Genomic DNA, 26,217 nt, shown 5'->3' with positions numbered 1-26,217 from the left:
GGCTACACATTTTCCGATCAAGCATAATTGTCTTTTAGTCATTCCATTGCGGAAGCCTGCAGAGTTTTGGTCGCTGTCCATAATAGTGGTGCTGAAATTCCAACGACCTCGAATAGGCGAACGGCTGCCATAGGATCTCTTCAACCTTGCGTCGACACTACACGAAAAAAGACAGAAAGACACTTTTGGCAAATATTTAGAGCCTGTGGCTACCCATTTCAAGTTTCACTGTGTCCAGAAATGGTTTAAAAACATTAAAAAGTGGGTGCTGAATCAAAATATTTTCATGGACAAAGTTATCATAAGAGCGAGGAGCAAAACCAATGGCAGAAAGTAAGCACACTGGAAACGTTTACTACATTTACTGAATTAAGTCAAGGCTAAACAAGCCTACCATGCTTTAAACGCTTATGAGTCTTAAGTGGATATTCAAACTGCACATTTCACTTTGGTAACTCAGTAAATTATATCAGGCCACTGTTATCTTACCTCATCTTACCGCATTTGTCGAGCTAGGTTGAGAATCCAGCCAGGACGGGTTGTGCCAGCTCTAAGCTTGAGATCTCCAGTGCGCCTCCACGGACCAGTATATCCTGTGCCTGCTCCTCGCACTTGCCCTGAGGTACGTGTTACCAGTCTGGCGCCACCTGTGCCAGCCCCACGCATCAGGCCTCCAGTGCGCCTGCCCCGTCCGGGGTGTCCTGTTCCTGCTTCCCGCACTCGCCCTGAGGTGCGTGTTACCAGTCTGGCGCCACCTGTGCCAGCCCCACGCATCAGGACTCCAGTGCGCATTCCCAGTCCGGTGTTTCCTGTTCCGGTTCCCCGCACTTGCCCTGAGGTGCGTGTCACCAGTCTGGCGCCAGCTGTGCCAGCCCCACGCATCAGGCCTCCAGTGCACCTGCCCAGTCCGGGGTGTCCTGTTCTTGCTTCCCGCACTCGCCCTGAGGTGCGTGTTACCAGTCTGGCGCCACCTGTGCCAGCCCCACGCATCAGGCCTCCAGTGCGCCTGCCCCGTCCGGGGTGTCCTGTTCCTGCTTCCCGCACTCGCCCTGAGGTGCGTGTTACCAGTCTGGCGCCACCTGTGCCAGCCCCACGCATCAGGACTCCAGTGCGCATTCCCAGTCCGGTGTGTCTTGTTCCGGTTCCCTGCACTTGCCCTGAGGTGCGTGTAACCAGTCTGGCGCCAGCTGTGCCAGCCCCACGCATCAGGCCTCCAGTGCACCTGCCCAGTCCGGGGTGTCCTGTTCTTGCTTCCCGCACTCGCCCTGAGGTGCGTGTTACCAGTCTGGTGCCAAATGTGCCAGCCCCACCCATCAGGCCTCCAGTGCGCCTACCCAGTCCGGGGTGTCTTGTTCCTGCTTCCCGCACTCGCCCTGAGGTGCCTGTTACCAGTCTGGCGCCACCTGTGCCAGCCCCACGCATCAGGCCTCCAGTGCGCATTCCCAGTCCAGAGCTTCCGGCGACAGTTCCCAGTCCAGAGCATCCGGCGACAGTTCCCAGTCCTGAGCTTCCGGCGATAGTTCCCAGTCCAGAGCTTCCGGCGAAATTCCCAGTCCATAGCTTCCGGCGACATTTTACAGTCCGGAACCTCCTGAGACGGCCTACAGTCCGGAACCTCCTGAGATGGCCTACAGTCGGGAACCTCCTGAGACGGCCTACAGTTTCTGGAGAGATTAAAAATGAATCTCTCCAGACATAAGTCTCTCATTGTTGCCGCCTGTTATAGACCCCCCTCAGCTCCCAGCTGTGCCCTGGACACCATATGTGAATTGATTCCCCCCATCTATCTTCAGAGTTTGTTCTGTTATGTGACCTAAACTGGGATATGCTTAACACCCCAGCAGTCCTACAATCTAAGGTAGATGCCCTCAATCTCACACAAATTATCAAGGAAACCACCAGGTACAACCCTAAATCTGTAAACATGGGCACCCTCATAGATATTATCCTGACCTACTTGCCCTCCAAATACACCTCTGCTGTTTTCAATCAGGGTCTCAGCAATTACTGCCTCATTGCCTGCATCTGCTATGGGTACACGGTCAAATGACCACCCCTCATCACTGTCAAATGCTCCCTAAAACACTTCTGCGAGCAGGCCTTTCTAATCGACCTGGCCCGGGTATCCTGGAACGATATTGACCTCATCCCGTCAGCGAGGATGCCCGGTCATTCTTTAAAAGTAATTTTCTCGCCATCTTAAATAAGCATGCCCCTTTCAAAAAATGTAGAACTAAGAACAGATATAGCCCTTGGATTACTCCAGACCTGACTGCCCTTGACCAGCACAAAAACATCCTGGGTCGGACTGCAATAGCATCGAATAGTCCCCGCGATATGCAACTGTTCAGGGAAGTCAGGAACCAATACATACAGTCAATCAGGAAAGCAAAAGCTAGCTTTTTCAAACAGAAATTTGCATCCTGTAGCTCTAACTCCAAAAAGTTTTGGGACACTGTAAAGTCCATGTAGAACAAGAGCACCTCCTCCCAGCTGCCCACTGCACTGAGGCTAGGTAACACGGTCACCACCAATAAATCCATGATAATCAAACATTTTAATAAGCATTTATCTACGGCTGGCCATGTTTTTCTCCTGGCTACCCCAACCCCAGCCAACAACTCCGCACCCCCCGCAGCTACTTGCCCGAGCCTCCCCAGCTTCCCCTTCACCCAAATCCAGATGCCAGATATTCTGAAAGAGCTGCAAAACCTGGACCCGTACAAATCAGCTGGGCTAGACAATCTGGACCCTCTCTTTTTTAAATTATCCACCGCCATTGTTGCAACCCCTATTACCAGTCTGTTCAACCTGTCTTTCGTATCGTCCGAGATCCCTAAAGATTGGAAAGCTGCCGCGGACAGCCCCCTCTTCAAAGGGGGTGACACTCTAGACCCAAACTGTTATAGACCTATATCCATTCTGCCCTGCCTTTCTAAAGTCTTTGAAAGCCAAGTTAATAAACAGATCACTGACCATTTCGAATCCCACCGTACCTTCTCCGCTGTGCAATCCGGTTTCCGAGCTGGTCATGGGTGCACCTCAGCCACGCTCAAGGTACTAAACGATATCATAACTGCCATCGATAAAAGACAGTATTGTGCAGCCGTCTTCATCGACCTGGCCAAGGTTTTTGACTCTGTCAATCACCGTATTCTTATCGGCAGACTCAATAGCCTTGGTTTCTCAAATGACTGCCTCGCCTGGTTCACCAACTAGTTCTCAAATAGAGTTCAGTGTGTCAAATCGGAGGGCCTGTTGTCCGGAGCTCTGGCAGTCTCTTCCACAGGGTTCAATTTTCTGGCCGACTCTTTTCTCTGTATATATTGATGATGTCGCTCTTGCTACTGGTGATTCTCTGATCCACCTCTATGCAGACGACACTATTCTGTATACATCTGACCCTTCTTTGGACACTGTGTTAACTTACCTCCAAACGAGCTTCAATGCCATACAACACTCCTTCCGTGGCCTCCAACTGCTCTTAAACGCTAGTAAAACCAAATGCATGCTTTTCAACCGTTCACTGCCCGCCCGACTAGCATCACTACTCTGAACGGTTCTGACCTAGAATACGTTGACAACTACAAATACCTAGGTGTCTGGCTAAACTGTAAACTCAATGGGTTAAAGCACAAGTTCTCAATGGGTTTAAGGTCTGGGGAGTTTCCTGGCCATGGACCCAAAATATCAATGTTTTGTTCCCCGAGCCACTTAGTTATCACTTTTGCCTTATGGCAAGGTGCTCCATCATGCTGGAAAAGGCATTGTTCATCACCAAACTGTTCCTGGATGGTTGGGAGAAGTTGCTCTCTGAGGATGTGTTGGTACCATTCTTTATTCATGGATGTGTTCTTAGGCAAAATTGTGAGTGAGCCCACTCCCTTGGCTGAGGAGCAACCCCACACATGAATGGTCTCAGGATGCTTTACTGTTGGCATGACACAGGACTGATGGTATCACTCACCTTGTCTTCTCCGGACAAGCTTTTTTCCGGATGCCCCAAACAATCGGAAAGGGGATTCATCAGAGAAAATGACTTTACCCGAGTCCTCAGCAGTCCAATCCCGGTACCTTTTGCAGAATATCAGTCTGTCCCTGATGTTTTTCCTGGAGAGAAGTGGCTTCTTTGCTGCCCTTCTTGACACCAGGCCATCCTCCAAAAGTCTTTGCCTCACTGTGTGTGGAGATGCACTCACACCTGCCTGCTGCCATTCCTGAGCAAGCTCTGTACTGGTGGTGCCCTGATCCCGCAGCTGAATCAACTTTAGGAGACGGTCCTGGCGCTTGCTGGACTTTCTTGGGCGCCCTGAAGCCTTCTTCACAACAATTGAACCGCTCTCCTTGAAGTTCTTGATTATCCAATAAATGGTTGATTTAGGTGCCATCTTACTGGCAGCAATATCCTTGCCTGTGAAGCCCTTTTTGTTCAAAGCAATGATGACGGCACGTGTTTCCTTGCAGGTTACCATGGCTGACAGAGGAAGAACAATGATTCCAAGTACCACCCTCCTTTTGAAGCTTCCAGTCTGTTATTCGAACTCAATCAGCATGACAGAGTGATCTCCAGCCTTGTCCTCGTCAACACTCACACCTGTGTTAACGAGAGAATCACTGACATGATGTCAGCTGGTCCTTTTGTGGCAGGGCTGAAATGCAGTGGAAATGCTTTGGGGGGATTCAGTTCATTTCCAAGGCAAAGAGGGACTTTAAAAAATATTTTTTTATTTTTATTTCACCTTTATTTAACCAGGTAGGCAAGTTGAGAACAAGTTCTCATTTACAATTGCGACCTGGCCAAGATAAAGCAAAGCAGTTCGACACATACAACAACAGAGTTACACATGGAGTAAAACAAACATACAGTCAATAATACAGTAGAAAAATAAGTCTATATACAATGTGAGCAAATGAGGTGAGATAAGGGAGGTACAGGCAAAAAAGGCCATGGTGGCAAAGTAAATACAATATACCAAGTAAAACCCTGGAATGGTAGATTTGTAGTGGAAGAAAGAGCAAAGTAGAAATAGAAATAATGGGGTGCAAAGGAGCACTTTGCAATTCATTGCAATTCATCTGATCACTCTTCATACCATTCTGGAGTATTTGCAAATTGCCATCATACAAACTGAGGCAGCAGACTTTGTGAAAATTAATATTTGTGTCATTCTCAAAACTTTTGGCCACAACTGTAGAGCCTATACCTAGACTCTCAGACTATCAAGGGTGAATGCAACTGAATAGTCGTCGTGAAATAATACCGTTAGAGGCGTCATATTTAATTCACTTTGAGGGGGTTTTACAGTCTGGTGTTTAAATGGAAGAAACGGAGCAACCATTCGGAGTACCAACATCATAGACTAATCTGCCTTAGCCGTATTTTGCATATTGGGGGCTCCCAAGTGGCGCAGCGGTCTAAGGCCCTTCATCACAGTGATAGAGGCGTCACTAAAGACCCTGGTTTGATTCCAGGCGGTATCACAACTGGGCTTGATTGGGAGTCCCATAAGACGGTGCACAACTGGCCCAGTGTCGTCCGGGTTTGGCCAGTGTAGGCCATCATTGTAAATAAGAATTTGTTCTTAACTGACTTGCCTAGTGAAATAAAGGTTAAATAAAATAATACAAAATTGAAAACTATTGTATATGTCTCCGCTTTCAGTGCAGCAGAGCCTGGACCATTTCAGCACCATGGACAGAGATGACTGCTGCATCAAGGAAGGGAAAGAAAGGGTTGACCCAAGCAACACAGGGAGCAGTGACAAGAAAAAAACATAACCACATAGAAAGCATTAACAAAAACAAAAAACAACAACAACAACATTAGCTAGAAGTACGACATGAAAGCAAGTTTTTTTACAAACATCCCAATTCCTTTATAACATCTGTAAATTTGTATAATTTGTGTTCATGCAGGGCTCCATTGCAAAAGAGCCATTGGTCTCAATGGGATTTCCCTGTTTAAATAAAGGTTAAATAAAAGCCATAAATAAATACTAGGCCTACTGCATGTTGTTCAGGGGATCTAATTGTAATTATAAATCGAGTGGTTTAAGTACTGGATGCTGATAGGCTAAAAAATAGTGGTGTTTCAGACAAAATACCACGGTATGACGCAAAATTACTTGTTTACTTTTCTAATGACTTGGTAACCAGTTTATAATATCAATAAGGCACCTCGGGGGTTTGTGGTATATGGCCAATATACCACGGCTAACGGCTGTATCCAGACACTCTGCATTGCATCGTGTCTAAGAACAGCCCTAAACCGTGGTATATTGGCCATATTAAGCAATAAGGTGCCTTATTGCTTAATTATGCATCCCCAGCTATGTTCATATCTGATTTGGTAAGGATATGCAGGTTGTATAAATCGGACCGCTCTAAAGGGATTGGTGTATACTCTAAAACCCATCACATAAAGAGATGAGCCGGAAGCAGAATCTCTCTTCAGCCGCATCACTGCCACATACAGGCATACAGGCATACAGGCATTTAGACAGGCAGCACAATTCTGATATTTTTTTCTTCTAATTGGTCTTTTCAAATAATCACATCAGATCTTACTAAGAGCTGATCTAATTGGTCAAAAAAGATCAGAATTGGGCTGCCTATCTAAATGCAGCCTCTGAGCCACGTGCTAGACAACGGCACAGCCAGCCAGCATCTCTCAATAACTGCAATGTGCAATATAAATCACAAAGGATCTGCTGATAGACCAGATTTACAGTAATGAAATGAGTGTGCAAAGACCTGCAGCTTATTAGTGTAATATCTGTAGGCCTAGTCAATGTCCAGCAATGTTTTGATTCAAATCTCATTGGCTGCTGCTGGAGACCGGGAGCTTTAGCAAGCCACTGTTCCCATCTCAAAAGTATGTATTCTTAATAACTAAAGCTCACCACATATGCTATACAGCAAGATAAGACAAAAGCAACACATTTGATTGCAACTTAAATTCATGCCACTTGCGGGCGATTCCTCATTGACAAACCCTGTCAGGCCCAGCCAGGGCAGGACTATTCCCAACGCTAGTGAAACGTTTATATCTTCATGGTCATAACACAATTATTTTGAAGAGTAACAATTCCTGTAATAGCTGAATCCATATTCTGTTTTTGGTTGAATTGAATATATTTTAATTTATTTTGGGTAACAGACATACAACAAAATGTATATTTTGGACCCAAAGGATATCACTTGAAAGTATTAATTAAAACGCTTGTTTCCAGTGGTCCTCGAGCTCCAATGGTAAGTTGACACACAAAAGAAAGCACAAATCAATCTCCATACCAGATGTTGTGTGGCCTTGTGATACAGACAAATCATTACTGTGAGTAACCCATCACTTCATGAATATTTTGGTGAATGCAATAACAGACTGGAATGAGGGTTTCTTACCTGTATAGCCTATATCATGTCCTCTGAAACAGTGGCCACACAAGCAGCAAAGATCTGTATAACTGTTGCCTTACTAGAACATAAACCATTATACAGAATTGCCAAACATGTAAGTCAGTGCAGATACATAGGGTTGTGTGTTGGTTTAGCACAACACACTTTGTTTTATACACAGTGCAATGTTAAAAGATGCATGCACCTACACTCTTAGAAAACAAGGTGCAATCTAGAACCTTTTTGGTTCCAGGTAGAACCCTTTTGTGTTCCATGTAGAACCCTGTGTGGAAAGGGTTCTACATGGAACCAAAAAGGGTTCTCCTATGGGGACAGCCAAATAACCCTTTTTGCACCCCTTTATCTAAAAGTGTTGTGTGTATGATCACCCAGGCCAGTACATAATACTAGTAGTCTAGGGCAGGCTGCTATATTGTATGTCAAATTAACCATACTACTTTGAGATGGTCGTGTTTCCGTATATATGAAGCCATATTCCAAGTCGGCCTAGGCCTATTCTGGAATATATCGATAGAAGGGTCACAGTGAGATGGCCGCCTCGCTTTGCGTTCCTAGGAAACTATGCAGTATTTTGTTTTTTTATGTGTTATTTCTTACATTGTTACCCCAGATAATCTTAGGTTTTATTACATACAGTCGGGAGGAACTATTGTATATAAGAGCAACGTCAACTCACCAACATTACAACCAGGAATACGACTTTCCCGAAGCGGATCCTCTGTTTTGCCCACCACCCAGGACAATGGATCGGATCCCAGCCGGCGACCCAAAACAACGACGCCGTAGAAGGGGCAGACGGAGCTGTCTTCTGGTCAGGCTCCGTAGACGGGAACATCGCGCACTGCTCCCGAGCATACTACTCACCAATGTCCAGTCTCTTGACAACAAGGTAGACGAAATTTGTGCAAGGGTAGCCTTCCAGAGAGACATCAGAGACTGTAACGTTCTTTGTTTCACGAAAACATGGCTCACTCGAGACACGCTATCGGAGTCGGTACAGCCAGCTAGTTTCTTCACGCATCACGCCGACAGAAACAAGTATCTTTCTGGTAAGAAGAAGGGCGGGGCTGTATGCCTTATGATTAACGAGACGTGGTGTGATCATAACAACATACAGGAAGTCCTTCTGATCACCTGACTTAGAATTCCTCACAATCAAATGCCGCCTGCGTTATCTACCTAGATAATTATCTTTGATTATAATCACAGCCGCATATATCCCCCCCAAGCAGACACATCGATGGCCCTGAACGAACTTCATTTGACTCTATGTAAACTGGAAACCACATATCATGAGGCTGCATTTATTGTAGCTGGGGTTTTAACAAGGCTAATCTGAAAACAAGGCTCCCTAAATTCTATCAGCATATCGATTGCGCTACCAGGGCTGGCAAAACCCTAGATCATTGTTATTTTAACTTCCGCGATGCATATAAGGCCCTCCCCCATCCTCCTTTCGGAAAAGCTGACCACGACTCCATTTTGTTGCTTCAAGCCTATAGACAGAAACTAAAACAGGAAGCTCCCGCGCTCAATTCTGTTCAGCGCTGGTCCGACCAATCGGATTCCACGCTTCAAGATTGCTTCGATCACGTGGACTGGGATATGTTCCGCATTGCGGCAAACAACAACATTGACAAATATGCTGATTCGGTGAGCGGGTTTATTAGCAAGTGCATCAGCAATGTCGTACCCACAGCATCTATTAAAACATTCCCAAACCAGAAACCGTGGATTGATGGCCACATTCGTGCAAAACTGAAAGCGTGAACCACTGCTTTTAATCAGGGCAAGGTGACCGGAAACATGATCGAATACAAACAGGGTAGCTATTCCCTCCACACGGCAATCAAACAAGCTAAGCGTCAGTATAGAGACAAAGTAGAGTCGCAATTCAATGGCTCAGACACGAGAGGTATGTGGCAGGGTCTACAGTCAATCACGGACTATACAAGGAAAACCAGACCTGGATGTCTTGCTCCCAGACAGACTAAACAACTTCTTTGCTCGCTTTGAGGACAATACAGTGCCACTGACACGGCCCGCTACCAAAACCTGCGGGCTCTCCTTCACTGCAGCTGACGTGAGCAAAACATTTAAACGTGACAACCCTCGCAAGGCTGCAGGTCCAGACGGCATCCCCAGCCGCATCCTCAGAGCATGTGCAGACCAGCTGGCTGTGTGTTTACGGACATATTCAATCAATCCTTATCCCAGTCTGCTGTTCCCACATGCTTCAAGAGGGCCACCATTGTTCCTGTTCCCAAGAAAGCTAAGGTAACTGAGCTAAATGACTACCGCCCTGTAGCATTCACTTCCGTCATCATGAAGTGCTTTGAGAGACTAGTCAAGGACCATATCACCTCCACCCTATCTGACACCCTAGACCCACTCCAATTTGCTTACTGCCCCAATAGGTCCACAGACAACGCAATCACAGTCACACTGCACACTGCCCTAACCCATCTGGACAAGATTAATACCTATGTGAGAATGCTGTTCATCGAGTACAGCTCAGCATTTAACACCATAGTACTCTCCAAACTCATCATCAAGCTCGAGACCTTGGGTCTCAACCCCGCCCTGTGCAACTGGGTCCTGGACTTCCTGACGGGTCGCTCCCAGGTGGTGAGGGTAGGTAACAACATCTCCACCCCGCTGATCCTCAACACTGGGGCCCCACAAGGGTGCGATCTCAGTCCTCTCCTGTACTCCCTGTTCACCCATGACTGTGTGGCCATGCACGCCATCAACTCAATCATCAAGTTTGCAGACGACACTACAGTGGTAGGCTTGATTACCAACAACAACAAGACGGCCTACAGGGAGGAGGTGAGGGCCCTCAGAGTGTTGTGTCCGGAAAATAACCTCACACTCAACGTCAACCAAACAAAGGAGATGATCGTGGACTTCAGGAAACAGCAGAGGGAGCACCCCCCTATCCACATCGACGGGACAGTAGTGGAAAGGGTAGAAAGTTTTAAGTTCCTCGGCGTACACATCATGGACAAACTGAAATGGTCCAACCACACAGACAGCGTGGTGAAGAAGGCGCAGCAGCGCCTCTTCAACCTCAGGAGGCTGAAGAAATTCGGCTTGTAACCAAAAACACTCACAAACTTTTACAGATGCACAATCGAGAGCATCCTGACGGGCTGTATCACCGCCTGGTACGGCAACTGCTCCGCCCATAACCGGAAGGCTGTCCAGAGGGTAGTGAGGTCTGCACAACGCATCACCGGGTGCAAACTACCTGCCCTCCAGGACACCTACACCACCCGATGTCACAAGAAGGCCAAAAAGTTCATCAAGGACAACAACCACCCGAGCCACTGCCTGTTCACCCCGCTATCATCATTTTTTTAATGTACATATTCTTATTAATTCCTTTACACTTGCGTGTGTATAAGGTAATTGTTGTGAAATTGTTAGGTTAGATTACTCGTTGGATATTACTGCATTCTCGAAACTAGAAGCACAAGCATTTCGCTACCCTCGCATTAACATCTGCTAACCATGTGTATGTGACAAATAACATTTTATTTTATTTGAAAGTTAGGCCTATGCTAGTCAGTCATCACCAAAGAAAGTAAATCCCAATCACCACATAATCAATCTGGCCCCGCCTTCTCACCTAGAACACAAAATAGGCCAGTAGGACCTTGGACCCACAGTCTGTGCAGCACACAACCACTATAACACACACACACATACACACACACGCGCAAGCACACGCACGCACGCGCACGCGCACGCACGCACGCACACACACACACACACACACACACACACACACACACACACACACACACACACACACACACACACACACACACACACACAATCAGTAGCACTGACAGTAAACACTCCCAATTGCATGATACATGAGGTTGCATATCATATAATTTCAGCTTGTTAGTGAACACAGACACGCTCTGCCACATTTCAGCTAATTGACTGCAAAATGCAAATCCCAACAAGTTGATGATGGAATGTTTCAAAAATACTCTGACACCTAACCAGTCTCTGACTTCAGCGCTGATGTCTTTGATGTCCATCATTACTTGATGGCTCCTCTCCTGGCCTCTTCCCATATGAACAGATTGATTGACAAATACAAGGATAGTGCAGTGAATTTGACTCCATCTTCCTCATCTGCCTTGGCATCGCAGCTGGAGCCACTGGATGCCTTAACTCCTCCATCAGTCTTATACTTCCTTCCTTCCTTCCTTCCTTCCTTCCTTCCTTCCTTCCTTCCTTCCTTCCTTCCTTCCTTCCTTCCTTCCTTCCTTCCTTCCTTCCTTCCTTCCTTCCTTCCTTCCTTCCTTCCTTCCTTCCTTCCTTCCTACAGACAGTCTTAAACAACACACCCTAGATATCCAGTGGCCTGTTTTAAAGGATGCTCTCTAGAGTGATCTGTTTTTAATGATGCCCTCCTCCCTTAAGGACACTTTAGGTATCTTGGGTGTGTTTATTGAAGGTCAAACAGCAGCTGATGTATGGTGGTGCATTATAAATGTATATCATTTGAGTCTGTGGGGTTGAGAGAGGTCAACATCAGGAGTGGTGGAAAAAGTACTTGATTGTCATACTTGAGTAAAAGTAAAGACACTTTAATAGAAAATAACTCAAGTAAAAGAGAAAGTCACCCATTAAAATACTACTTGAGTAAAAGTCTAAAAGTATCGGGCTTTAAATGTACTTAAGTTCCATGGGAGGAGAATGTACTCAACTGTCATACTTGAATAAAAGTAAAATGTAAAAGTAATTGCTATCAAATTCCTTATATTAAGCAAAGCAGATGGCATGAATGTCTTGTTTTTAAAATTTACGGACAGCCAGGGGCACACTACAACACTCAGACATAATTTACAAACACAGCATTTATGTTTAGTGAGTCCACCAGATCAGAGGCAGTAGGAATGACAAGGCATTATATTGATAGGTGCATGAATTGGACCTATCAATTGCTCCTAACTGAAGTCTGCATTTGTAAGTTTAGCGATGTTTGCTCAAAGTAGACCAAACTCTAACAGTAAAGTGGCTTAAACCCAAAACACTGCACAACATACTGATGTTGTAGATACTGTATATGTATTGCATTCCCCACACGTGGGACCTATGCTTGGTGCTGCCCCTTGTGAGTGATTGCCCCAGTTTAGCCTCTGTGAGGGAAGCAGCCAATATGAATGAAGCAGCTTGTGAATGATTTTACTCCCAGACTCCCAGATGACATGGCTGGGTACTCAGCCAGACAAGCCCAGGGGGAAGAGGAAAACATATCTTCACTGCTTCAGCTCATTCAGGCCCTGGTTAACCTTTAACCCAGGCCAACAGTCGGCCTGTTTCCTTCAATCAAGCCCCCTTATAATGAAATGTCCTCTTCTTACCTTTCTGACCTTCTACTGCCAGTCTATTGTTCACTTCTTTTTACTGTTTTTGTTGACTAGATTACCGTTGCCGTTGGGATGAAAATGGTAACATGTCTTTGAACAAATAAGAGATGACATTGATACCCTGATGACACTACAAGACAGATCGTCCTCCTAGTGCTTATTACATTTTATCTGTCTGTATGCCATGTCTCTTTCTGTCAATCATATTCTAACACTTACTCATTCTCAACGTCGATATTCAGAATCAAAGGAGACTACCCCGGTGCCCCGGTGCCATGTCATACCTCTGTATCCATGGAAACCATCCCCTGTATCACGCAAAGGACGTGGGAATCCTCTCTCTGAGTATGTGGGCCCTTGAAGTCTTGCCAGCTTCAGTCAGACTGCAGTACAGGTCTACAGAGCAGAGGGTGGCAACAGAGAAGAACGTAACTGCTTCAGAGTGCCATCAGCGGAGCACTGGGACTGGCAGCACAGGGCCTTCTGAATAAACTCAATCAGTCCTCTGGAATAACCAGGAATACTTCTGCCATACTTCCACATCACGCACACACAAGGACCATTTAAATCATGTGTGCTATGAAGGTTTATGGGTCTATGTAATCAGAGAAGAGTAACCCGAGACATAGTTTATCCATTTGCCTTAATTCATTAAATGAGCTGGACATGGAAATGAATTAACCCTTGTCTGGTGTTTGGGTCTGAGGGACCAATTATCAATGTTTAATAAAAGAAAAATGATACAATCAATAATTTTTTTAACCTGAGACTCATTGTCCTTGGCTCGTTTTCTGTAAAGAACATGTAAAAGAACACAGTTTAATTGAGTGACACTGTGCACCCCCCTACACATTTATAGTTCATGTGTGGTGTTCGGGTCAAATCAATTCAAATCAAATCAAACTTTATTTGTCACATTGCCAAATACAAGTGAACACTTTACTGTGAAATGCTGACTTACAAGACCTTAACCAACAGTGCAGTTCAAGAAGAGTAAAGAAAATATTTACCAAGTAGACTAAAATAAAAAGTCATAATAAAAAGTAACACAATAAGAATAACAATAACGAGCCTATTGTTATGGGAATTTTCGAATCCCAATGATAATAATTAACAATCAATAAGCCTTGACTAATTCCCAAGGTTTGTAAGACACTGGGTAAAGAATAATTAGGCAAGGACTCAGCTTTCTGCAAAAGGTGTGTACAGTTTATTCAGAGAGCGTTCTACAGTCAAAAATTAGGACTCAGTCCTTTTATAATACAAACATATTCTTATCTTTAGACCACTCCCTTCTCAAACAACCAGTACTTTTCCACTCACCACAAAGAACCATAAAAACTTGCCACATTCTTCAGGGCTTTCACCTCCCCTCCCCCTTTATGACCCTCTTGGTTTGAAACCTCTCCAATGTTTTTCTTTTACCTAATCTACAACTTCACTCAGTTTACATCCCTACTAAAGAATATACAAGGTTTTACAATCCTAACCGATCTCCCCATATCCTGATTTTATCTTCCCATTATTCTTAAACATATCACCCTATTCTATAATAACAGAGTGGAACAGTTAAGTCATTTTCCTAACACATACAAATTATTCTAACAGCTATATACAGGGGGCACCGATACCGAGTCAGTGTGCGGGAGTACAGGTTAGTTGAGGTAATTTGTACATGTAGGTAGGGGTGAAGTGACTATGCATAGATAATAAACAGCGTGTAGCAGCAGTGTACAAAAATAGGGGGGGTGGGGGGTCAATGTAAATTGTCCGGTGGTGATTTTATTAATTGTTCAACAGTATTATGGCTTGGGGGTAGAAGCTGTTGAGGAGCCTTTTGGTCCTAGACTTGGTGCTCTGGTACCGCTTGCCATGCGGTAGCAGAGAAAACAGACTATAACTTGGGTGACTAGAGTCTCTGACAATTGTATGGGCTTTCCTCTGACACTGCCTATTTTATAGGTCTTGGATGGCAGGAAGCTTGGCCCCAGTGATGTACTGGGCAGTTCGCACTACCCTCTGTAGTGCCTTATGGTCAGATGCCGAGCAGTTGCCATACCAGGTGGTGATGCAACCGGTCAGGATGCTCTCGATGGCGCAGCTGTAGAACCTTTTGAGGATCTGGGGACCCATGCCAAATCTTTTCAGTCTATTGAGGGGGAAAAAGTTTTGTTGTGCCCTCTTCACAACTGTCTTGGTATGTTAGTACAATGATAGTTCGTTGGTGATGTGGACACCAAGGAACTTGAAACTCTCGACCCGCTCCACTACAGACCCGTCGATGTAAATGGGGGCCTATTCGGCCCGCCTTCTCCTGTATTCCACGATCGGCTCCTTTGTCTTGCTCACATTAAGGGAGAGGTTGTTGTCCTGGCACCACACTGCCAGTTCTCTGACCTCCTCCCTATAGGCCGTCCCATCGTTGTCGGTGATCAGGCCTACCACTGTTGTGTCGTCAGCAAACTTAATGATGGTGTTAGAGTCATGTTTGGCCACACAGTTGTGGGTGAACAGGGAATACAGGAGGGGAGTAAGTACACACCCCTGAGGGGCCCCAGTGTTGACGATCAGCGTGGCAGATGTGTTGTTGCCTACTCTTACCACCTCTTACCGCCCGTCAGAAAGTCCAGGATCCAGTTGCAGAGGGAGGTGTTTAGTCCCAGAGTCCTTAGCTTAGTGATGAGCTTTGTGGGCACTGTGGTGTTGAACGTTGAGCTGTAGTCAATGAACAGCATTCTCACATAGGTGTTCCTTTTGTCCAGGTGAGAAAGGGCAGTGTGGATTGCGATTGAGATTGTGTCATTTGTGGATCTGTTGGAGTGGTATGCAAATTGGAGTGGGTCTAGGGTGTCCAGGAGGATGTTGTTGATGTGAGCCATGACCAGCCTTTCAAAGCACTTTATGGCTACCGATGTGAGTGCCAAGGGGTGGTAATCATTTTGGCAGGTTACCTTCGCTTCCTTGGTCACAGGGACTATGGTGGTCTGCTTGAAACATAGGTATTACAGACTCGGTCAGGGAGAGGTTGAAAATGTCAGTGAAGACACTTGACAGTTGGTCCGCGCATGCTTTGAGTACATGTCCTGGTAATCCGTCGGGCCCAGCGGCTTTGTGAATGTTGACTTGTTTAAATGTTTTGTTCACATCGGCTACCGAGAGCGTTATCACACAGTCATCCAGAACAGCTGGTGCTCTCGTGCATGCTTCAGTGTTGCTTGCCACGAAGCGAGCATAAAAGGCATTAAGCTCGTCTGCTTGGCTCGTGTCACTGGGCAGTTCGCGTCTGGGTTTCCCTTTGTAATCTGTAATAGTTTTTAGGCCCTGCAACATTCGAAGAGCGTCAGGGCCGGTGTAGTAGGATTCAATCTTAATTCTGTATTGACGCTTTGCTTGTTTGATGGTTCGTCTGAGGGCATAGCGGGATTTCTTATAACCGTCTGGATTAGTCTCCCACTCTACGGATTCTCAGAAGGCTGCCCGATCTGCTAGCCCCTTTTCCTGCATCTTTTCTTCATGCAAAAGGCGTGGATCTGGGCCTGTTCCAGTGAAAGCAGAATATCCTTCTCGTCAGACTCGTTAAAGGAAAAAGTTTCTTCCAGTCCACGGTGAGTGATCGCTGTTCTCATGTCCAGAAGTTATTTTCGGTCATAAGAGATGGTAGCCGCAACAATAAGTTAAAAAAAAGTACACAAAAGGCAAAAAAACGACCAAAATAGAGCAGTTGGTTGGGAGAATGTAAAACGTCAGCCATGTTCTTCGGTGCTATCTTCTAATACGAGACTGGACCCACTAGACCCGAGGGTCATAAAAGTGTGGAAAAGTGTGTGTGTAGGTGAGCACAAGTAAAAATGAAACTAAAAGGTTTGCTGTGTGACTTCAGTCTGTCTTCCTCCTCCCCGGGCCTTCTGTTTCAACATAGCACCAAGAACGTGTCTGTCTCCCTGTCTGTCTTCCTGTCTCCCACTTTTCTTGCACTCTATGCCCTTTGTAGAGTGTGAAACTACACAATGTCTTGCGCGAACCTGCACAATGTTATTACAATACATTATTTAGATACCTCATTTCGACACATTGTAAAAATGCTGTACTTTCCCACATTCTACCCCAGCCAGGTGCAAATTGGGGGAGAAAAGGAGCGTCTTCCACTTTGGACCCCCAGACAGCCACAGGACCAGGCCATCAGCAGCCATCCCCAGGACTAGCCCGTCAGCATCCAACTCATTTTTATTTATTTATTTATTTTACCTTTATTTAACCAGGTAGGCAAGTTGAGAACAAGTTCTCATTTACAATTGCGACCTGGCCAAGATAAAGCAAAGCAGATTCGACACATACAACAACACAGAGTTACACATGGAGTAAAACAAACATACAGTCAATAATACAGTAGAAAAATAAGTCTATATACAATGTGAGCAAATGAGGTGAGATAAGGGAGGTAAAGGCAATAAATAGGCCATCAGCAGCCTGCAGGAGGAGAAATATGGATGTACATTTATTTTTAAAATGAATGGTCTTCTTGTCCAAGGAATGAGCCACCTGCATGGCTGTCAATGTTATAAGGATGCAACCAGGGCCGACGCGGATGGTGGTTCCTCATGTGCAGGACATAAAGTCTATTTTTGAACTGTTCATCCCAGACACCATCCAGAAAATCATTCTGGACTACACTAATTGAGAGGGAAGGTGTGTTTTTGGAGAGAGATGGAAGGAGATAGACCAAACTCATTTACATGCATACTTTCGGGTTCTTATCCTTGTTGGTATTTTCAGATCCAATGGGGAATTCACAGTATCCCTGTGGGATGCAGAAACTGGCAGATAACTTTTCCCTGCAACAATGTCTCTGGAAAACTGTTTTACAACCCTGGGCCCAACGTTACTGTTTATGAGCAGCTTATGCCATTTAGGGGCCGCTGCCTCTTCAGGCAGTACATATCATCTAAACACGCAAAATATAGAATCAAAATCTGGTCTGACTGTGATGCTGCTTCATCATATGCATGGAACTTGGAAGTGTAGATGGGGAAGCCAGATGGAGGAGCCTCTGAGAAAAATCAAGGGATGTGAGTTGTCCTGGACGTGACACAGGGACTCCGTGGCCACAACATCACATGCGATAAATCTTTAAATTTGCACAAGCTGGGATAGGAGCTCCTCAAGAGGAAGCTGACGATGGTAGGAACAGTATGAAAAAACAAGCCAGAGCTCCCACCTCAGCTGTTGAATACACGGAGGAGGTCTATTAGTTCCTCTAAGTTTGTGTTCACGGCCGACATGTCCCTAGTGTCCTACATGCCAAAGAAAGGCAAAAAATGTGGTACTCATGAGTACGCTGCATAGGGATGGGAGAATATGTGGCCAGGAACATCAAAAAACAGAAATCATAATAGATTACAATGCCACAAAAGGAGGAGTGGACAATTTAGACAAGCTGGTGACTGGCTACAGCTGCAAAATAAAAACCCTACGCTGGTCACTTCTTCAACACACATTCTTCAACATCTTGGACATCTCGGCGTACAACGTGTTTGTCATCTGGATGGCGTTGAACCCAGATTGGAACAGCAGTCGAGCAGCTGGGCAAGGCATTGGTAAGACCTCAAATCCAGAGGAGGCAACATATCCGAAGGACCCCAGCTTCTGCAGCCATCGTGAGGAGGATTCAGGAGGAGGATGCTGGTGCCCCATCCGCCCGACCCACAGAACCAACAACTCCAGTACCGGACGTAAGTGTGAGTGATGTTGTTGCGTGTGTGTGTCTGACTCTCCTACCTGGGCCTGCTGTAGCTATATATGTGGGTGAGTCAGATGTTAGTAAAATTCCTGAACTAAGTGTTTTCATCATTCTAGATTGCGGCCGGTAGCAACAAGAAGTGCTGTGATGTGTGTGGACCCAAAAAGGACAGGAAGACACAGTACACGTGCATCAAGGGCAAGAAATACATTTGCAATAAACATTATTTATTCCACCCATGTCTTGATTATAATTGTTTTTTGTTTAAAAAAAAAACCAATTTTATAAATAAAAAGCGAATAGCGCTTTAATTGATACATGTGATCTAGCAGAGGTAAATGGCAAATATTAACCATGTATACTGTCTATATTGCTTGTAATTGATATGTCAACATCTAAGTATTAAGTATTTTATGTACATTGTTATGGCTGTATTGTTTAAAACCCCAATAATGTCGTGGGTCCATCAGACCCGCAAACATTGGTTGAATAACAAAAACATGAACACCACACAAGGGTTAAGTTCTTCTTGCTCTGACTGGGAGAGCCCTGTCAGCCACAGATAAATCATTTATCATAGAGCAGAGCTGTCTCTCCCTCCAGTGACAAACTCAATGAGATGTGTTATCTAACCCAGATGAGAGTCCTTGTTGGGTCCTGCTCTCTCAGATTTGCCCCTAGCACTAATAGCAGGTTAGGATAACTAATATAACAGGTTAGGATAATTAACGTAGCAGGTTAGGGGAATGAGGTTGCTTTAGCGCTCAGGTATTAGACTCAGGGGTGTTTGTGTGGGTCTTTCTGCACTTTTTGAGCGTTTTTCTCTTGTAGCCGTTAGGTTGCTACAGAACTTAAATAATTATTTTGTCAATTGTAGCCAAAATGTGTAAATATATGTAATTATCAATTTTGCAGTGGGCCTACAACACTAAATAAAACCACTGCTGTCACGCCCTGACCTGCGAGAGATGTTTTTCTGTTTGGTTAGGTCAGGGTGTGACATGGGGTGGGCATTCTATGTGTTGTATGTCTATGTTGTTTTTTTCTTTGATTGGCCGAGTATGGTTTCCAATCAGAGGCAGCTGTCATTCGTTGTCTCTGATTGGGAATCATACTTAGGCAGCCCTTTTGCCCACAGTCAGTTGTGGGATCTTGTCTTGGTGTTGCATGTCTTTGCATGCCTAGCATTTCGTTTGTTGTATTGTTTATTGTTGGTTCACATTGAGAAATAAATATGATGAACCCAAACCACGCTGCACCTCGGTCTACCGTTAATGATGAACGTCACAACTGCTTTGATCCCGCTACTCCGTCTACTGTTCAACCTTGTGCCCAAAACCCAACTAACCAGGCTGCTGGGCTTAACAGTAGACATTAGTTGAAATCAAGGCACAGACAATTTTTTCCCAATATTTAAGAAATAACATTTTATTTGTGATTTATAAACAAAACACAATACCAGATCCATCAAATAATAAAAAAAGAAAAATCACTATATCACCATTACACTGATGAGCAGGTGTACAAAAAGGTTATTAACAGATCTGCAATGTCGCAGTCGACTGCTTAGTGCCACCCAGGCACCAGATGACTGAAGAAACATTCACTACACACAAGCAGAGAGTACATCAAGATTAGCATCTTTTTTTGGACAATTCTGTTTGAGTTTTCTTTTCTCAACATTATAAAAACATTTTCAAAGGTGTTCGGGATATATATCCAAGGTGAATAAATGATTCAGTATTACATTACAGTGTTTCTTTGATCATCAGTTCATAGCTTAACACAAGGTAAAGGACTCGTTTTGTAATCCTCAAAAATCATAAGAGCATGAACAAAAATAGCATTTCATAGCATAACTACAGCATTACTTATATTTAGAAGGTTATTTTAATTGAACTTCAACAGAATAAAAACAAGTGATTCCTGTTTGTCTAGGAATACATAGTATGTGTGTATTTGTGTTCATGTGTGTTTTCGAGAGTGAGTATGTATACATATTTTAGCAGAGATGATATTCATATCTCTGAGTTTGTGATAAATGGTTGAAGGAAATGAAACATATCTATCTATATAGATCTATATATATATATATATCTTTCCCCTGCTTATAACATGCAAACAGTCACTTAGTGATCTGACAGCACAGATTCACACCTGAAGGGGGAGCATGTGTATAATATGGGAGGATTCAGTCCAATAGCAGCGCTAGCATCATCCCTCTGTCCCCTCTGATTGGTCAGATATCAGCCAGGAAGAGGAAACAGAGAGGTGAGTAGGAGATGCTGTGGAATTAGCCCTCACACATACTGAGTTCATTCTGGGGATGCTCTATTCTGGAAAAGACTCAATGCTGTTGATGCTTCCTTTTCATCACAAAATATGAGCAATGAGTTTAACACAGCAACAAAGCTCTCCAGGGAATGTCTGTGGACTGGAGTGCCCATCACTACAAATCCACTTCTCTCTCCTTGCCTCTACGTCCTTCCATCCCTCTTTTTCTCTCCATCTGGACAGAAGGAAGCCAGTCCATATTTCTGCTAAACTCCTTATGTTTGCCCCACTACCCTGCGTGTAACTGGTGGAAGAGACGGTAACTTGTCCCCAAAACAGTGCTAGGAACGTTGATATTTCAGTAGCAAGGCTCGGTTAAAGCTAACAGAAAGTGTGTGAGTGTGTTAAACAGGTTCATTCTGTTGCTGGGTTTGCAGAGGAACAAGTTATCAGAAGTTAAGAGTGTTTTTGAGAGAGGCCTCCTGAACATGGTGATCGGAGGACGGAGGAGTCAAGGGTCAACAGATGAGGCGTGCGAGTGAATCCTACTAGCACCAAAGCGGGCAAGGTAAGGGGGCGGGGCTTTAAGAACTACTGAACACTGACTATTGAACATTGACTGACAGAAGCGGGGGGGGGGTCAGGCTTGAACAGAAATGAAACAACAAGCAAGAGTTCCTGTCATATATTACACTCCCATAGAAAAGAGGCCACTGAAATAGGCCTCAGTCTTTTAGGTGAGTTAGAGCTGTACACTATCCAGAGAGGTGTGTGCATGTCCACCCTGACTGTCTAATATATGTGTGTGTGTGTGTGTTATAGTGGTTGTGTGCTGCACAGACTGTGGGTCCAAGGTCCCACTGGCCTATTTTGTGTTCTAGGTGAGAAGGCGGGGCCAGGTCTTTAGCCCCTGCCCTATGCTGCCAACAGTGTCAACAGTACCAGGCATGAAACAACCCACGGGCAGCCTAATCCAGAACACGGGCAACCTAATCCAGCCTTCAATCCCAGCCAGCACTAATCTCAACCCATTCCAATCTCACACAGCTCACTGTACTGTACATATACACGTCAGGTGTCTTGTTTGCACCACTTTTTCTTTTTTTATATTTTGTAGGAAAAAAAAAGACTTTTTTTTTTTTGCACAAGGCTTCCATTTTACTGTAGATGAGAGCCTCTGTGTCAATCTTTGTCAGATTGAGTTCCTCCTCTCCAATCAGGAGAGCAGAGGAGGCAAGGGGCAGAGTAAAGACAGATGCCAACAAGGGGCCAGAAGGGCCAGGAAGGAGGCTCCCATTTCAAGCCAGGTTGGGGAGGCGGGCTGGCTGGCAGGACTATAGCACCACCATTAATAGGATATGTGAGGTTTCTCTCACATACTGTATGGCATTTTATACATGAAACGTCTGGGCATCAGTAGTTGATTGCATTATCATCTTTATAGAAAGGTTATTCTAATCAAATAGATTTTTGTGGAATTTTCAGCAAATGTCTGGTAAATGAGAGCCTATTAAATATATTTAAAAATACTGTTTTATAGCCAGAGGTATGGAAGCTTCAGAGGGCCAATCTGGCAGAGGCTACTATTGGCTGCTTACATGTTTTATAGAGATAGGCCTCTGCTAATGGGGACTTGGCTGGGCAGACTTAACTATGCAAACACAACACATGGAGACTCTCCTGATTCTAAAATATACATTTGGCTTTTTGTCTTGCAGCTGTTATTCGGACTTTAGTTGGTAGCTCTGTTTTCATATCTCCCCTTTCTTCTCTACTCGTCCACATCCTCCTTCCCCTTTTCTTTCTTGTCTTTCTTCTCCTTCTTCTTCTTTTTCTTCTTCTTGGCTTCTTCCTTCTTGCTGAAGGAAATGAAATCACTCTTGTCCTCCTCTCCTCCCGGGCCCTGGCGGATAGAGATGATGGCGGGGGAGCCGGGGATGATGAAGGCTTCAGGGGGAATGTCTCCAGGCCTCAGGACCTGAGGGGGGCCGTAGCCAGGGCCAGGCCCGTAACGGAAGTGCCAGCTGTTACTGTCGATGCCAGCTCCAACCGGAGGGGACAGCTCACCCCCCTCACCATCTACAAGAGAGAAAGAGAAGAAACAGAGAGAGATAGAAGAGCTATGTCTTATTCATGATCATCTTCATCACTATTATTCATCACCACAGTGAGATTCTGAACATACCAGCACATTCATACATTTATTCAGTCTCCTATTTCCGGCTGAGGTAAAGTGTTACTTCACTACATTTCTAAAGAAATATTGTAATATATACACTTCTCAAAAAAATTAAGGGAACACTTAAACAACACAATGTAACTCCAAGTCAATCACACTTCTGTGAAATCAAACTGTCCACTTAGGAAGCAACACTGATTGACAATAAATTTCACATGCTGTTGTGCAAATGGAATAGACAACAGATGGAAATTATAGGCAATTAGCAAGACACCCCCAATAAAGGAGTGGTTTTGCAGGTGGGGACCACAGACCACTTCTCAGTTCCTATGCTTCCTGGCTGATGTTTTGGTCACTTTTGAATGCTGGCGGTGCTTTCACTCTAGTGGTAGCATGAGACAGTCTACAACCCACACAAGTGGCTCAGGTAGTGCAGCTCATCCAGGATGGCACATCAATGCGAGCTGTGGCAAGAAGGTTTGCTGTGTCTGTCAGCGTAGTGTCCAGAGCATGGAGGCGTTACCAGGAGACAGGCCAGTACATCAGGAGACGTGGAGGAGGCCGTAGGAGGGCAACAACCCAGCAGCAGGACCGCTACCTCCGCCTTTGTGCAAGGAGGAGCTGGAGAAGCACTGCCAGAGCCCTGCAAAATGACCTCCAGCAGGCCACAAATGTGCATGTGTCTGCTCAAACGGTCAGAAACAGACTCCATGAGGGTGGTATGAGGGCCCGACGTCCACAGGTGGGGGTTGTGCTTACAGCCCAACACCGTGCAGGACGTTTGGCATTTGCCAGAGAACACCAAGTTTGGCAAATTCGCCACTGGCTGGCTGATGGCTGATGTTTTGGTCACTTTTGAATGCTGGCGGTGCTTTCACTCTAGTGGTAGCATGAGACGGAGTCTACAACCCACACAAGTGGCTCAGCTAGTGCAGCTTATCCAGGATGGCACATCAATGCGAGCTGTGGCAAGAAGGTTTGCTGTGTCTGTCAGCGTAGTGTCCAGAGCATGCAGGCGCTACCAGGAGACAGGCCAGTACATCAGGAGACGTGGAGGAGGCCGTAGGAGGGCAACAACCCAGCAGCAGGACCGCTACCTCCGCCTTTGTGCAAGGAGGAGCTGGAGAAGCACTGCCAGAGCCCTGCAAAATGACCTCCAGCAGGCCACAAATGTGCATGTGTCTGCTCAAACGGTCAGAAACAGACTCCATGAGGGTGGTATGAGGGCCCGACGTCCACAGGTGGGGGTTGTGCTTACAGCCCAACACCGTGCAGGACGTTTGGCATTTGCCAGAGAACACCAAGTTTGGCAAATTCGCCACTGGCTGGCTGATGGCTGATGTTTTGGTCACTTTTGAATGCTGGCGGTGCTTTCACTCTAGTGGTAGCATGAGACGGAGTCTACAACCCACACAAGTGGCTCAGCTAGTGCAGCTTATCCAGGATGGCACATCAATGCGAGCTGTGGCAAGAAGGTTTGCTGTGTCTGTCAGCGTAGTGTCCAGAGCATGCAGGCGCTACCAGGAGACAGGCCAGTACATCAGGAGATGTGGAGGAGGCAGTAGGAGGGCAACAACCCAGCAGCAGGACCGCTACCTCTGCCTTTGTGCAAGGAGGAGCTGGAGAAGCACTGCCAGAGCCCTGCAAAATGACCTCCAGCAGGCCACAAATGTGCATGTGTCTGCTCAAACGGTCAGAAACAGACTCCATGAGGGTGGTATGAGGGCCCGACGTCCACAGGTGGGGGTTGTGTTTACAGCCCAACACCGTGCAGGACGTTTGGCATTTGCCAGAGAACACCAAGATTGGCAAATTCGCCACTGGCGCCCTGTGCTCTTCACAGATGAAAGCAGGTTCACACTGAGCACGTGACAGACGTGACAGAGTCTGGAGACTCCGTGGAGAACGTTCTGCTGCCTACAACATCCTCCAGCATGACCGGTTTGGCGGTGGGTCAGTCATGGTGTGGGGTGGCATTTCTTTGGGGGGCCGCACAGCCCTCCATGTGCTCGCCAGAGGTAGCCTGACTGCCATTAGGTACCGAGATGAGATCCTCAGACCCCTTGTGAGACCATATGCTGGTGCGGTTGGCCCTGGGTTCCTCCTAATGCAAGACAATGCTAGACCTCATGTGGCTGGAGTGTGTCAGCAGTTCCTGCAAGAGGAAGGCATTGATGCTATGGACTGGCCCGCCCGTTCCCCAGACCTGAATCCAATTGAGCACATCTGGGACATCATATCTCGCTCCATCCACCAACGCCACGTTGCACCACAGACTGTCCAGGAGTTGGCGGATGCTTTAGTCCAGGTCTGGGAGGAGATCCCTCAGGAGACCATCCGCCACCTCATCAGGAGCATGCCCAGGCATTGTAGGGAGGTCATACAGGCACGTGGAGGCCACACACACTACTGAGCCTCATTTTGACTTGTTTTAAGGACATTACATCAAAGTTGGATCAGCCTGTAGTGTGGTTTTCCACTTTAATTTTGAGTGTGACTCCAAATCCAGACCTCCATGGGTTGATAAATTGGATTTCCATTGATTATTTTTGTGTGATTTTGTTGTCAGCACATTCAACTATGTAAAGAAAAAAGTATTTAATAAGATTATTTCTTTCATTCAGATCTAGGATGTGTTGTTTAAGTGTTCCCTTTATTTTTTTGAGCAGTATATTTTCCCTGACACCCCGATACATTTTGATATGCTTAGCAGGACAGGAAAATGGTCCAATTCACACATTCATCAAAAGAACATCCCTGGTCATCCCTACTGCCTCTGATCTGGCGGACTCACGAAACACAAATGCTTAATTTGTAAATGATGTCTGAGTGTTGGAGATGGTTTGGTTTGCTTAATTTAAGGCATTTGAAATGATTTATACTTTTACTTTTGATACTTAAGTATATTTCAGCAATTACATTTACTATTTATATTTAAGTATATTTCAAACCAAATACTTTTAGATTTTTTACTCAAGTAGTATTTTACTGGGCGACTTTCATTTTTACTTGAGTCATTTTCTATTAAGGAATCTTTACTTTTACTCAAGTATGACAACTGGATACAGCATAGATAAGCAAAAGAATTAAAGCCAGAGGCACACTGATAAACTAAAGAAGGGGAAAGTGATTGCAGGGAGTATAACTTTATCAGCTAGTGGTGCAGCTGAGAACACAAGGTTAGACTAAACAGACGTGACCTTTAACGGCAGAGA

The 26,217-nt window shown here is 45.4% G+C and overlaps 1 protein-coding gene across 4 annotated transcripts in view; it reads right to left on the bottom strand.

Annotated features, from left to right (window-relative positions):
• Positions 1–19,948: 19,948 nt before the first annotated feature.
• The window catches only part of LOC106568101 (protocadherin alpha-C2), a 62,395-nt gene continuing 56,126 nt past the window's right edge, over positions 19,949–26,217 (bottom strand). For all 4 annotated transcript variants that reach the window (XM_045692362.1, XM_045692363.1, XM_045692361.1 and 1 more), the window contains exon 4: positions 19,949–22,902. In XM_045692362.1, coding sequence (XP_045548318.1) covers positions 22,595–22,902 — 308 coding nt within the window. In that variant the 3' untranslated portion in view covers positions 19,949–22,594. The remainder of the gene's footprint in view (positions 22,903–26,217) is intronic.

The sequence above is a fragment of the Salmo salar genome, chromosome ssa13 (assembly GCF_905237065.1).
Source record: "Salmo salar chromosome ssa13, Ssal_v3.1, whole genome shotgun sequence".
NCBI lineage: Eukaryota > Metazoa > Chordata > Actinopteri > Salmoniformes > Salmonidae > Salmo > Salmo salar.
This window is presented reverse-complemented; position numbering and strand designations above follow the sequence as displayed.